Here is a 16,076-nt window from a genome sequence, read left to right as displayed (position 1 = left end):
GACAAACTTGAGATCCCAACATATTGATTAGGCAACAAATTCTACTCCTTTGTTTCTGTTACACCTAGGATTCATGTACAGACATAATAATCTATCTGCATGTTCTTTTGTATACTCTTGTCAGTATTTGCATGACACAGTTGGACAACTTGCAGATTTCTGTTCTTCTCTAGTTCCTTATACATGTAGACATCCTTGCACACATGTTTGATGGACCCAAACCAGACAAACCCAAAGTCGAAATCGTTCTCTCCTCATCAACATTTCCATGCCATCATTAGTTTCCCTGACACTCTGTGTTAGGTCTTTCACCAGTTATTAGTTTTTCTAGACTCCTGATATCAAACGCATTCAGGTGTAGCCCATCTCTCTTATACAAATTCAGTCTTCCATCGAACTCACTCCACACATCCAAAAACTCACATCCATTCCTTCTACACAGCCTATACATTGAATCGTTTGCCATCATAGCTCTTCTTCTTAATTCATTTTTATCATATCAAGGTAAAATATTGATGCTTTTCATTTTCTCACTCTTTACTCTTGCCTCTTTCTCTTCCAACAATCATTTCATGTTCTCTCTCATACTGAACTTATTGCTGGTTAAGTTGTTAGTACCTACTACAGTTACGATTTCATTTACTTTTCTTTTCTGTTTTTGAATTGCTTCCTTTATATTCTTAATTTTTGCTCTAGGAAAACTCGAAGTTTTAACTCGTTCATCATTGGCATGTTTTATTGTAGAGTCACCATACCAAATAACATCTTTATTTTTATAAACAATGTCACTTACTTCATTTCTATTACTTCCTGATTTACCTGTTTCCATGCTTTGTTGTTTCTTATTGATATTTTTAGGAAGCAAGTTACAATATATATGATATAATAACAAAAAAAAAAACCTAATTAGCTTATTCCAATATTTTGCCAAAGTCAAATTAGCATCATTAAGAAAGCAAGACACTCTTATAATATGTTCATGTCAGCACAACATGGATAAGGAAGACTGATTTAAGAAGCAGTCTACTGTCCTAAAGGAAGCTACTAGTGGGTATGGAGTTGGTACTCTTGGCTCTGAGCTGAAGATCTGAGGAGGAGACTCTCATAAAAATGTGGTAATTGCATGCAGCCAAATTTGTTTAGAGTCGGGATCAGGTCAGTTCTTCAGAGCAGATACCAGTTCCTGAAAGAATCTTTCAAATTTATATTAATTTCTTCGAATTTGATTTTGTGATGAGGGACCATGGCATAGTGAAGAGACTGTTCCAAAGAACAGAGGTAGATCAAATGAAATAAAAGGATGAGAAGTTTGTACACTCAATTTGGAGCTTAACTTTTTATGAATGTTAACTAGCAGCTGCTTGTGTTCTTACAGGAATAGAGGAAAGTAGAGGGAGGGATGCTGGTGGCCAGTTTGGCAGAGTAATTCCCATGAAAATATCAGTAATAAAACATTAATGCAGAAACTTAACATCTGTGAGGAATTGATGGAGAAAGTTTGTGAGAGTGAAGAATCATCAAGTATTCTTAGGGAGATATTTGTACACCACCCTCAAATGTGAGAACAGTATTGCAAGTTCAAGTGGATTTGATGTGAGAGGTGTTAGAAGTTGTGCAGCTAAGTAAAAGTTCCTCTTTCACTTTTTCAGTGAAAGAGGAACTTTTTTTTGGAAGCAGAAAGAGGAGGCTATGGATGTGATATTTTTGTGCAAGGATAGGCTAGCTTCCTTTTATTGACCATATCGTTTATTTATTTCTTTTTTTTTTCTTATTACATTTCTGACTTTAATAATGGCATTGTTATTTGGCTGAAAACTTGGCATGATTACTAATAAAGTAAACATTATTTTATTTATCTTGTAGTATTTTTCAATCCTTTAAATTATATGTATGCTTTTTCAGAAAGTTTTGCATGAGATAGAGAAACAACAACCTACTATATCATCATTACAAGAATTGAGTGATTCTCTTGCAAATTTGACACCTTATGGTTCCCAAACTGATCTCACTACAACTGTAGGAAAATTTAAACATCAGTGGCTGAGCATGGAAAAAAAGCTAAAAGATCATATTCTGGAAACAGAGGTTAGTTTGAAATTTCTGTTTACTTCTTTTCTTTTTTTTTTTTTTTAATTGCATAAAGAATTGTTAAGAAATGCAGTTCCTTGGAAACATTAGCTTCTTTCATACATATTTACAAAAATGAGAACAAGCATTATATAATATACACTTCAATAATGAATTTACTTTCTTGTGAAGAAGTTTTTTTTAGCTTGGTTAGAAAGTAAATTATACTTGATAAGAACTTATATATAGTTTACCCATGCATGAGCAAACAAAAGTTTGTACATGAAGTATCTTCACTTGCATATAGAGTCAGTGGACCTGATTTAATATCCTATAATGTCCATTACACTTCCTTTCAGATGTGAATATTGCTATATATTATAGGAAACATCACTACTCAGATTGGTTTTGACTTTATTAAAGTCTCATCATTTAGAGCTACATCTGTGGAGATACTGAAAGCTGAAACAATGCAGAAATGATGTTTTTCATATACAGGTAGCCGACTGATGCATCCCCATATTATTAAAATCTGGATGAGAAATGATTGTTGCATGTTTTTTTCTTTGGTCAAAAGTAAATTATATACCTGAAGGCCATTACTTATAGCAAAGACTTCTACCTCTTGTCCAGCTTGGTTGGTGGTGTTGGAAAAGGGAAGTCGGAATTGTGGACGTTGAGATTGCCTGGGTGAATGATTTCACTATTTGAATAGCTGGATTGCAGATGGTTGAATTTCATGGAAATGAATGTGAAAAGATATGAGTGGTTATCAGTGTTTGGAGACCAGTAAATGCAACAAATTAATGTTGCCAAATGGGGACAAGGAAACCTTGAGTCAGAGAAAGTCAAAAGCAGGATATTCTAAATTAGCCATTCTCTTGCAGGTTATTTCAGATCTTACAAGAAGCACAAGTGCTATCCTTGTGGTGAAAAGAATCATGAAATGTGTAGTTAGGGTATTGGAGGTGGAAGCCTTCTAAATTAGGAAGCTGTTAGTTCTTTAACCATTTAAAAACTGTCCTGCATAAAACACCACTAATATTGAGGAAATGGGGTACAAAATAAACTGGATCTTTACTCTGCAGTCTAAACATGGTTACCTCAAGCCTCCATTAAGCAAAGTGGTTACACTGGATGAGGAACTTACTCCATCAACTGATATTGCCTAGTACCACAGAGGCTCAGCCTGTCATCTGAGTGATATGAATGTCACACTTTGACCCATGCTTGCATTAGCTCATTCTTATATAGTTTTATCCAGTGTTATGGTTTTGCTTGTTTGGTTGTGATATCTTCGATTTTTTTCTTTAAGGCATGAAAATTTTGCTCTAGACATCAAGGACAATCTTTTGATTTTCTCAAGAAGAATGTTTTCATCCTTCTTGCAATCCAATTGTAAAAGATTGATTAATGGGATTGATTTAATAATGCAAGATTAGGGTATCATGCAGTGATATAGATGAAGGCTGCATAGAGAAGACTGGTCCTCACCATCTGTAGTTCAATAATGAGCTGAACTACCAAAAAAAAGTAATAATAAAAATAATACAAGTGAATATGTCTAATGCTGACAACTGTATTGCAAATGCAGCAGAACGTTTATCTTGGATTGTGATAACCAAATTTCTGTTGAGATTGAGCCTATGTTTTAAAGCCTCTTTAAATGCTTATACCTTTTTTTTATCTACTTTCTCCATTAGAAAATTACTTCATCATCTTCTCATCTCATCTCATCTTCTTTATACCCTCTTTTACCTTGCGGTGTCGAGGGTCCATTGATCATCAGACCTCAATTCGTTTACAGAATAAGGTGGTCAGCCGTATGCCCCGGTATATCCTATGGCCTGTAGTGTTAAGTTCTCAAGGCCAGTTTGCCTGCTTTGCGGGATGAAAAACCCCAGAATAAAGTGAGGAAAAAACCCTGCTGTCCACGCCCAAGACTGGCTAACTTGACTATGGCTGAGGAAGATCCTTCAGCTCCTCACGTCACCGATGGGAATCGAACCTAGGACACTCCTTCCCCAGGCATATGGTTGCGAAGTGCATAGCCACTAGGCTAACCGCACAGACTAGAAAATTACTTTGGAGAACAAAATTCATTCAACATTCCTAATATGTTTTGTACTATATTATAATCCAGGTTCTCCCAAACACAAGTTAACTCTTTTATTAAAAGAAAGGATAATAAATGCTATCATTTTCATATTCATTGTCATGACAAACAACTATGTTGATTGAATAGAATATGACACTGCTATGATTAATAGACTCTGTTTAATTACATCTAATATTCCATCAAGCCAAATGGATGTTTTCAGAGATCAAGTGACCCTATTTCAAGAACTATCTAGTAGATGCAATGTCTAAGTGTATTCCAAGGGTCAGAAGGTTAAATAAGGTAGGTGTGAAAGGGATGAATGAAGAGATTAAGCATGTGATACAGAGAAACAAGGCATTAAGGAGGCAGCATAAGAGAAGTGGTAATAACCGATTCCATGAGGATTACAAAGACCAGGCAAGGAGGGTGACTTGGTTGGTAAAGTTAGCAAAAGTGAAGTATAAGCAGCAGTTAGCTAATGAAGCCAGAAAGAATCCTAGGGAGTTCTTTCAATATGTAGCCAGCAAAAAAAAGAATGATTATGGAAAGATGACATTGATTGCAGAAAATGGTATAAGGACAATGCTGCAGAAAATATAGTAGAGATACTTAATAAGCAGTTCATAAAGGTCTTTCATTCTTGTGAATCATCATGGAGAGAGCAGTTGATGATGGAGAGGAGAGACTGGCTGTAAGTGAACAAGAGGTGTATGGGGAATTGAGCAAACTTGATGTTAATAAGGCTGTTGGACTTGAAAATATATCACCACATATTCTGAAGAAATGTGCCAGGGAGTTGACATTTGCCTTGACATATTTTTTTAATATGAGTTTTGCACTGAGTCAAGTTCTAAAGGAGTGGAAGGAGAGCAAGATTGTGCCCCTTCATAAGGGAGGTGATAGAACTCAAGCATCAAACTATAGGCCTATCTTGTGTGTCAGGTGTTGCGATTAAGTTGTTGGAGAAACTAGTGAGAACTAGAATCCAGAATTGTTGACAACAACGGTATTATCTTTGATGGACAGCATGGATTTGCTAAAGGGAGGTCGTATTTTAGTAATCTACTTACTTATTACAATAAGGTGGCAGCTTCCTTGGACAGAGGAGAGGGATACACAGTAGTATACGTAGATTTTGCAAAGGCTTTTGATAGATTACCACATGATAAGTTGATAGTTAAACTAGAGCAGATAGGGTTGGATATTATACTAGTGCATTGGATTGGAGATGCTATCTGATAGTATCAGCAAGTTGTGTATCGGGGGAGCAATATCCCAGAAGAGGAAAGTCACTAATGGTGTGTCTCAGGGGTCTGATTTAATGCAGTTGCAGTTTAACTTGCATGTTAATGATATTGGGAAAGATTTGATTGAGGATATTCAGTTCTTTGCAGATAATGCAAAGTTGCGACAAACCATAAGGAGTAGAGTAGAGATTCGTGTTCTGGCCTTACACGAAGACGTGAATAGATTGGGCGCAGGAGTGGGAATACCAATTCAATGCTGCAAAATGTAAGCTTTTTAAAAACTGGGAAACAAAGATGGGATGTAGAATTTACACTTGGTGTGGACATATTGTTGGAAGTGGCGGAAATTACGTTTTCCTGCCATTTACATCATTTTTCATTGGGTGATGGTGGAAAAAGATCTAAAATTTAGAGGACATATTGCCAAAATTGTGAGGACAACACAACAAATTCTGGGAATGATGCAGAGGACACTGACTTATAGAAGTAAGGAGATTCTTGTTCCATTGTATAGAGCTTTGATTAGGCCGCACATGGAATACCGAGCACAGATTTGGTCATCTGGTTTTCAAAAGGACGAAGAGATGTTAGAAACGATCCAGAGGCGACTGACAGAGGTAGTTTCTAATCTTTGGAATGTCGAATATAAGGGATGGTTGAGAAGATGCAATTGGTATCTTCTCAACCTTTCCTATATTCAATTTACAGAGTCTGTTGGATAGGATGAAGAGGGGTGATATGATAGAGACCTACAAGTTAGTAAGGGGTTATTGGAGAGGTTGTTATTAAGGTTGTTATTGGAGAGGTTTTACAGAAAATGGTGGGTGATCAAGGGAGAAACAGAGGTCATCCCTGGAAGCTGTATAAGGAGAGTGTGAGCAGAGTAGTGAGAAGCAGGTTTTTTGCATGCAGAGTTGTGAATGATTGGAATGCCTTACCGGAGATTGTGATGTCTGCAGAGAATTTGTTTGAGGTGCAGTATGATGAGCTGTGTGCATGACAAAAGGACCTACTAGATGAGTCTTTAACTCCATAGGTTATTGAGATAATAATAATAATAATTTAAAATACAGTTTAGTTGGCAAGAGTGTTAGAACTACTTTTTTTTTGCTTGGAGAGTGGTAAATGAGTTGGATAGGTTGTCAGAGTCTGTTGTGGGTGCCACGACTGTGAATGAATTCAAAGCAAAGTATGGCTGATAGTGCACAAATGTTGGATAGTTCCTGACATGATGTTTAGGGCCTCCCTCGATGAGTCTAAGTTCTCCTTGGAATAGCCCATGATGATGATAATAATAATACATTGTGCTATTTATAATTATTACATTATGTCTTCTAAGTGTTTAGGAAATTTGATCAGTTTCCCAAATGGTCCATCATCTAGGTGTTTTTCTGTATTGGCTAGTTGAGTACTACTTGAGTGAAGCTATAGCATTTCCGATTTTTTGGAAATGCTATAGCATTTCCAAAAACAAAAACCTAATTCGAAGGCAACCATATGCGTCGAATTAGGTGCATTTTTGTACTGTATCTGTATATTACTATTTTTATGCCTTCTGCTACTTTACCTAGTGAAGGCATTCCAGCCCATGATCCGCTAGACTTTTTATGAAGAGTTCTTTGGACAGTGAAGAGCATTGTAATGGTCATTAGCAGGACAGTGTGCACCTACATGGAATTTTGTATTTTGTAATATCTGTGTGTGTGTGTGTGTGTGTGTGTGTGTGTGTGTGTGTGTGTGAGAGAGAGAGAGAGAGTAATTAATATTTGAGGAACATATAAAGAATGCTAGTTTTCTAATATGTTTGAAGGTTGTGGTTGTCTGTGATGATGTTATGTATGTATTTGTAGGTGCTTAGGGGTCAAAGCTGTATAACTGAGAGGAGACCTCCACATAGCCTTTAAAGGAATGCGGAGAACCGACCAGGGCTTCTGACCTAACGTCCAATTCTCACCTTCTCGTGGTGCACCCTGTTGGGTATCTACTTGGATACTGAATGAACGAGGATGGACTGGCAATTTGGGATTTAGCCGACCAAATTGTATTCTTATTGGTTAAACCAAAATAAAAAATGATGGTACAACATGACAAAATTTCATGCTGGCTGGGGCGTCGCCCTGTTAAACAAGGCCCCCGTTGTTTTCGCAGGGAACCAGGGCTAACAGCGAAACGTCAGCTACTGGAACAAACCTGAAAACAAACCCCAGTCAACATCACCAGAGTTAAAGATCGGTACTATCATCATAAGAAGCCTGAATGGCAAAGAAATGGAGCTAGCTGAGGAATTAGATAAGTACCAGATCGACATAACAGGGGTGACTGAAACAAAAAAGACCAAAACTGGTGAGATCTTTCTGAGCAATAAATACAAAATGTTATATTCAGGCAATGACAATCAAGGAAAAGAAGGAGTAGCCATAGTATTCAACACAAAATACGAGGCTAATCTTCATGAATGGCAGTCCGTCTCAAGTAGAGTAATGTGGGCAAATATGAGCATGGGGAACTGGACAATGAGACTTATTTGTGCCTATGGTCCCACAGAAGGTTCTACTAAGGTAGAAGTGGAGGAATTTTTTGAGGCATTAGAAAAAGCAACTGACAAAATGAAAAATGAAAAGTTGGTCCTTGTTGGGGATCTAAATAGCAGAGTAGGAAATGATTGTGAGACATACAAAAATATTTTGGAAAAATTTGGAGAAAAGCGCAAAGCTAATAATAATGGCAAATATCTGTTAGGTTTCTGCTCAGAACATGGACTGGTTATTACTAACACCATGTTCCAACATAAAAATGTGCACAAATTCACATGGAGAGAAGAGGCTAGGAATAAGAAAAGTCTCATTGACTATGTTATTGTTGATAGTGATGTTTTCTCCCTGGTGCCAGAGTGTACAGAGGATTTGAAATTGGAAGTGATCACTATTTAGTCTTGAGTAGGATAAAATTGAATTTCATATTCAAAAGAATAACATGTAAGAAAGTTTTAAAGCGAATAAAAGTTGAGCAGCTCTTAGATGTGAACTGTAGACTAAAATACACAAAGATTATTGGAAAAAAAATGAAAGAATTTGAGAACAGGAATCAAACCTTGGAGATTCAGTGGCAAACTCTGAAGAAAACATTGATTCTGCCAGAGAGGCATGTGGTGAGGTTGTCTGTAAGGATAAAAAAATCAGAACTCCATGGTGGACACATGAAATTAAAGAGGCAGTGAAGGAAAAGAAGAAAGCATATCAAAAGTTCCTGGCAAATAAGTCAGCTTGTGCTCTTAGAGAATACAGAGACAAATGCATGAATGCTAAACACTGTGTAAAACTAGCTGAACAAAAGTCATGGGAAGACTTTGGTAAGAATATAGAAAATAATATCAAGAAGGTGGCAAAATATTCTGGAGGTTGTTGAAGAAGCTTAGGAATGGAGGAAAGAGTGCTGTAAAAGGAGTTAGAGATGATAAAGGTGACATGAAAATGGTAGAAAAAGATATCCTTGAAGTATGGAGTAATTACTTTGAAAAACTGCTAAATGAAACAAGTAGTGATGACAGCACAGTGGTAAAAAAACACTCACCAGGCATGCAGTCAGGAATACATATCCATACTTAAAGTAGAAAAAGCCATCAAAGGCTTGAAATGTGGAAAGGCAGCAGGAGTAGATGATATTCGACCAGAAATGCTGAAATATGGAGGTAAAAGAGTCTTACAGTGGCTGCACTGCATAGTTCAGAAAGCCTGGACAGAGGGATGAATTCCCGATGATTGGAGTTGAGCTCTCATAGTACACATATATAAAAAGGGAAATAAAACTGCATGTGAGAATTATAGAGGTATTTCTCTACTGAGTGTCCCTGGCAAGATCTATGCAAGTATACTTGAGAAACGGTTGAGAAGAATTGTGGAAGAAAAGCTTGTTGAGGAACAAGCTGGATTCAGGCCAAATAGAGGCTGTCAGGATCATATTTTCACTTTACGAGAAATAGTCGAGAAGCATGGGAATATAACAAAGATCTGTATTTAAGTTTTGTCGATTTGGAAAAGGCATATGACAAGGTGCCAAGAGAGAAGCTATTCAATACGCTGCTGTTATATGGTGTCAATGGGGCATTATATCAAGCAATACTTAGTCTTTATTTGAGTTGTAAGTCAGCAGTTAGAATTGAAGGAAGTACAGGAAGATGGTTTAATGTTAAATCTGTGTGAGACAAGGATGTACATTATCCCTTCTGTTATTCATTATCTATATGGATCACATTATGAAGTAAAGTAGTATTAAACATAATATCAAAATTGGATATGTTAATGTCAGCTCTTTGCTTTATGCAGAAGATGTTATACTTCTAAATAAATCTGCTAGAAGTCTGCAAGATTCTCTGACTAAATTGAATAGCTGTTGTAATAGATATGGTATGAAGGTCAGCAATAAAAAGACAAAGACAATGAAAATAGGCAGAATCATCGAAAATGTCAACTGCGTTGTGAATGGAGAACCTGTGGAACAAGTTAAACATATCAGCTATTTAGGCACGATTTTTACTGAAGATGGTAAATTAAATATAGAAATAGACAACAAAATCAGCAAAGCTGGTATGGTGGGAAGTCAATTGAATAAATTCGTATGGAATAAGAGAGAAATTTGTCAGAACACTAAATTAGCTGTATACAAGACAGTGTTCAAACCAATTTTAACTAATGGATCTGAGAGCTGGGTCAGAAGTAAAACATTTACCATAGACTAGAGACCGCAGATATGTGAGTCCTGAGAAAGATTATAGGCGTGAACAGATGGCATGAATGGCAATATTATATTAAAAATGAGGATATTAGGAAAGAACTTGACATTGTCAGCATCCAGGAATGTGTTAGCAGAGCTAATCTCAGGTGGTATGGTCACTTAAACAGAATGGGCGAGGAAAGATTAACAAAACAAGTGTTCTCTGCCAGGTTGGCAGCAAAACGACCCAGAGGAAGACCAAGATATAGGTGGATTGATATGGTACAAAGTGCCTTAGACGAAAGAAATATAAGATCTGATAATGTTGTAGTCTTGACAAGTAACAGGCTGATTTGGAGTAAAATTGTAGATAGGAAATTAATAATGATGTAATTTTTTTCATGTAGTATCCTGTACACCCCTTGAGGGTACATGGCAGGAATTTGATGATGATGATGATTGTATTGTATTGAAATGAAACATCTGTTGTCTCTGTATTCTAAGTAGCATTTATTTGTATGCAATTGCATTTGTTCTCTGTTGATTTTGATGAGTTTTAGAATTAAAAATTCAAGTTTCTTCTGGAGAAAAATTCTTGTTCACCTGACTAGCTCTGGTTTCTGCTGAAGAAAACTCTAGAAAAAGTCCTTCTAGCAGGACTGAGCATTTTTAAATCTTTGTTAATGATTGCTGTACACTTGTATTATAAGGAAGAAATATAGTTTTCATATTTAAAAGACATTGAATGATATAAGTCTTCATTCCCAGTTCTTATTGTAATGTATCAGTTATGGGACTGTTCTTTCACTCACACACACACACATGCACACTTTTATAGATGTTTTGTTTTTTTATCCTTAGACTGAAATGTTGCAGACTGTTGTGAAAGACGCTGCAGAATTGTTTGCTGGATGTGAATTTAATAGAGTTGTTGCAATTATTATTTTCAGTAAATGTGTTGACACAGATTTGAATAGCTTATGTTACTTGTAAATGAATGGTAGGTAAGGTTATAAGAATAAGATTTTGTAGTTGGTGACTTCTATTGTCAACTTCTTATTTGTGCTGACTACAGGGAAAGAAATCAGAAGGCTGCCAAAATCCAAATATGTCATTGAATATAATGCTTCCTCTGCTATATTCTTATCTCCGCCATAACCTCAGTTGTTATATTAATTACCTGCAAAATGATGATGATGCTAACCTAATATTTAATGATATGTGGCTTATAATGGGGGGGTGGGCGCTAGTGGGCCAAGCGCTGCAGACGTGATTTGAAGAACTCCTGATTCAGATAAGTTTTACTAGGAATAATTAAGTATATATGCGTAATTGTTTAAGTAAGAGCGGCTGTAAACATTGTATGCTACCGATATTATTAGTGTGTGGGTTTTTTCTTGCCTAAACTAAATTACGAAATCGTTATTATTAGACCTAGTAACCTGCAGAGAAAAAAAAAAAAAATGGCGGTAGCATTGTCATTCCATGATTTTAATTTAGATTTAAAGTCGTTTTGGTAAGTGTGAGGTCTGTTATATGTATTCCTTTGATTACATAAATGATTTGTGGATGTTTAGTGCGGATGGAAGAAGGGTGTGTGTGCGAAGTGTGACCTGAACAAGGAACTGATGAATGTGAATATGAAATTGATGACAGAAAGTGCTAGCACCGATTGTGTCGCGAGTGCACATTTGAAAGAGAAGGATGGTGAGAAAGAGAGGCGAAAAAATGTTAAAAAATCAGGAAAAAAGAAAAAGAGCGATTTGACAACCGTAACGGATGTTAAAAGGGACGAAAGTGAGGTGGAAAGAAACGAAATTGAGAGAACGAATGAAAGTAGAAATGGCGTGATGCAGAAATCGCAAGTAAAAAAAATCGAAAGAATAAATGATAGCAAAAAAAGAATGAATGATGGCAAAAGTTGGACGCATGTTGGAACGAAAGTACTGAACCAAAGAAAGATGAATGACAGTAAAAGTGAGAAGAATGATAGCGAAAGTTGGACGCATGTTAGTCCGAAAGTACGGAAACAAAGAAAGATAAATGAGAGTGAAAGTGAGAAGAATGATAGTGAAAGTTGGACCAAAAGTATGGAAACAAAGAAGGATCAATGAGAGGGAAAGTGAGAAGAGGGGTCGAGAGTTAGAAAGTTAGAAAGATTTAATGATAGAGAGAATGTGTCGTGAGATTTGGAAGGTGAATTGGATTGGATGAAGCAAGAAATGAAATGGATGCGGAATGAAATTAAGAGAATTCAGGTCAAAACTATTAAAATAAATCATGATGGCATGAAAGAGTTAACAAAAGATGAGCAAGTGGCATTGTATAGCGACTCCATTATTAAAGGTGTGCTAGAGGATAAAATGCACAAGGTATGTTTTCCAGGCAGTAAAATGAGTAGAGTAATTGGGGCATTGAATATGAGGCAGGAGCGAGCAAAAGAGCTAATTGTATTAATTGGTACAAATGATTTGAGAGAGAACAAAGAGCATGTCAAAATGAATGTCAGGAGAATAGTGTGACAGGAAGAGTGGTCAGTGTGTTGCCTAGGTATGATTGTGGTGAAATGAGGCGGAGAGCAAGGATTATGAATCATATTCTGGCTGAAATGTGTGAGGAGATGGGAGTACAGTTTGTTAATGTGTGGAATGAGTTTAAGGGACGAAGTGAGCTGTATGGGAGCGATGGGCTGCATTTGAGTGGTTATGGTGTGAGTTGCTTGGAGAGACTGCTGCTGGAAAGTAGAGAAGTGAATAGAGAGAATGAATCAGATCGAGAGGTGAGTGATGTGGAAGAGCAGGAGAGTAAGATAGGAGAGATTGGAGAAGTGGAAATGAATGGGGAAGTGAGTGGTATGAGTATAGAAAATGAGAGAATGACTGTGCAAGAGGAGCAGGGAAACAGGAGGCTCAGGGTGGACATGGGTACACAGCGTGAGAAAGGTGGATGCTCCAAGAAGAGGTGAGAGCATGTGTAGGCAGGAAAGTACTGGGATGACCAGGGATCAAGAGGAAACAGATGGAATTGCAAAGGGTTCTAAAATGAAGAAGCAGAAAGGGAAATGGCCCCAGTCTAGCATGGAGAGATCACATCAAGTGAGTGATATCAGTGGAACTAGCTGTAGATCCAGAAATGAGTTGTTGTGTTTGTATACCAATGCTAGAAGTATAAGAAACAAGGCGGATGAAATGGTTGCACTAATTGCGTCTGTGCACCCAGAGATTGTCGGAATAAGTGAGACATGGTTAGATGAGGACAACATCCTGACAGGAATAGAGATGGAAAGGTATGATGTGTTTCGTGAGGATAGGAGGGGTAAAAAGGGAGGGGGAGTGCTATTGATGATAGAGAAAGAGTTATGTCCATACAAGGTAGAGATGCAAGAGGGAAATAGGGCCAGTGGTTTTGAGGCAGTATGGTGGGAGATAGAGGTGAATAGAATCAAATACTTGGTGGGATGTTGTTATAGACCTGGTAATGTGGATGGTGGTGATAGTGAAATGTATAGTCAAATAAGCCAAGCAAATAAGAAAAGGGTGATCATTATGAGTGATTTTAATTATGGCAATATAGACTGGAATGAAGAGATAGCAACTGGAAGTAAAGAAAGCGAGTTTCTTGAGTTTTTGAGGGATAACTACCTCAGACAGTATGTAACAGAGGACACACGAGGATTAAGGATCTTGGATTTGGTCATCTCATCGGAGGATGTAATTATCAATGAGGTGTCAAATCATCCACCAATTGGTGAAAGTGACAATGAGGTGATTACCTGGGTGGTTGCCAGCAGTGCAAGAACCCCTGTGAAAAAAGGGTATATGTGGAACTACAAGGGGGGATGATTATGAAGAGCTCAGGAGACAGCTTGCAGGTGTAGCATGGAATGAGGAGTTAGCTGGAAAAGAGATCAATGCAGCTTGGGGGATTTTCAAAAACTATTTAGTAGATGCAATGTCCAAATGTATACCATGGGTGAGAAGGTTAAATAAGGTAGGTGTGAGATGGATGAATAAAGAGATTATTATGCAATACAGAGAAAAAGGGCATTGTGGAGGCAGCATAAGAGAAGTGGAAGTAACCAATTTCATGAGGTCTACAAAGACCAGGCAAGGAGGGTGACTTGGTTGGTGAGAGTAGCTAAAGAGAGGTATGAACAGCAGTTAGCTAATGAAGCCAAAAAGAATCCTAGGGAATTCTTTCGATATGTAGCCAGCAAAAGAAAGAATGATTATGGAAGGATGACATTGATTGGAGGAAATGGTATAAAGACAGCTGTTGCAGAATGTGTGGTGGAGATACTTAATGAGCAGTTCATAAAGATCTTTCAATCTTGTGAATGTGACTTCATGGAGAGATTAAGAGCAGTTGATGATGGGGAGGAGAGACTGACTGTAAGTGAGCAAGAGGTGTTTGGGGAGTTGAGTAAAATAGATGTAAATAAGGCTGTGGGACTTGATAATATATCACCGCGTATTCTGAAGGAATGTGCCAGAGAGTTGACACCTGCCTTGACATATTTTTTTAATACGAGTCTTGCACTTGGTCAAGTTCCTAAAGAGTGGAAGGAGGGCAAGATTGTGCCACTTCATAAAGGAGGTGATCGAACTCAAGCATCAAACTATAGGCCTATCTGTGTGTCAGGTGTTGTGGTTAAGTTGTTGGAGAAGCTTGTGAGAACTAGGATCCAGAGTTGGGTTGACAACAAAGGTATAATCTTTGATGGACAGCATGGATTTGCAAAAGGTAGGTCATGTTTTAGTAATCTACTTATTTATTACAATAAAGTGACTGCTTCCTTGGACAGAGGAGAAGGATACACAGTAATATACTTGGATTTTGCAAAAGCTTTTGATAGAGTACCTCATGATAAGTTGACAGTCAAACTAGAGCAGATGGGGTTGGATATTAGATTAATGCATTGGATTGGAGACTGGCTATCTGATAGGTATCAATAAGTTGTGTATGGGGGGTGCAATATCCAGGAAAAGGAAAGTCACTAGTGGAGTGTCTCAGGGGTCTGTTTTAGGGCCATTACTATTTAACTTGTATATTAATGATATTGGCGAAGATTTGGATGGAGATATTCAATTGTTTGCAGATGATGCAAAGTTGGGACGAACCATAAAGAGTAGTGAAGATGTTGTGGCCTTGCAAGAAGACTTGAATAAATTGAGTGATTGGGCAAGCAAATGGGGATGTGAGTTCAATGTTGCAAAATGTAAAGTTTTAAAATTTGGAAAACAAAGATGGGATGCAGAATTTATGCTTGGTGAGAATATATTGTTGGAAGTAGAGGAAATAAGAGATCTGGGGGTGATAGTGGATAAGGATCTAAAATTTAGAAGACACATTGCCAAAATTGTGAAGACAACACAAAGACTTCTGGGAATGATGCGGAGGACACTGACGTGTAGAAGTAGGGAGATTCTTGTTCCATTGTATAAGGCTTTGATTAGGCCACACATGGACTATTGTGCCCAGATTTGGTCACCTGGTTTTCAGAAGGATGAAGAGATGTTGGAAAGGGTCCAAAGCGACTGACTAAGGTAGTTTCTGACCTCTGGAATGTCGAGTATGAAGAAAGATTGAAAAGATGTAATTTGCAGAGTCTAGTGGAGAGAAGGAAGAGGGGAGATATGATAGAGACCTACAAGTTGGTAAGGGGTTGTTATAGGATCAATGGTGGAGAAGTTCTACAGAGAATAGTGGGAGATCAGGGGAGAACCAGAGGTCATCCCTGGAAACTGTATAAAGAGGGTGTGAGTAGGGGAGTGACAGGCAGGTTTTTTTCGTGCAGAGTTGTGAGTGATTGGAATGCCTTGCCTGAGAGTGTGGCGTCTGCAAGGAGTTTGAATGTGTTTAAGACATGGTATGATTAGATGTGTGTGAGATAAAAGGACCTCCTAGATGAGTCTTTGACTCCATGAGGTGTTTAATAATAATAATAATAA

The 16,076-nt window shown here is 37.5% G+C and overlaps 1 protein-coding gene across 1 annotated transcript in view; it reads left to right on the top strand.

The window, feature by feature from the left end:
• The window catches only part of Dys (Dystrophin), a 923,162-nt gene that overhangs the window by 410,267 nt on the left and 496,819 nt on the right, over positions 1-16,076 (top strand). Inside the window, exon 34 of the mRNA XM_090409612.1 lies at positions 1,903-2,085. Coding sequence (XP_090265738.1) covers positions 1,903-2,085 — 183 coding nt within the window. The remainder of the gene's footprint in view (positions 1-1,902; positions 2,086-16,076) is intronic.

The sequence above is a fragment of the Typopeltis vanoorti genome, chromosome 19 (assembly GCF_054136105.1).
Source record: "Typopeltis vanoorti isolate ZY-2024b chromosome 19, IOZ_Tvanoo_1.0, whole genome shotgun sequence".
NCBI classification, from domain to species: Eukaryota; Metazoa; Arthropoda; class Arachnida; order Uropygi; family Thelyphonidae; genus Typopeltis; species Typopeltis vanoorti.
Note: the sequence above shows the minus strand (reverse complement) of the source record. Positions and strands in the feature narration are given on the sequence as shown.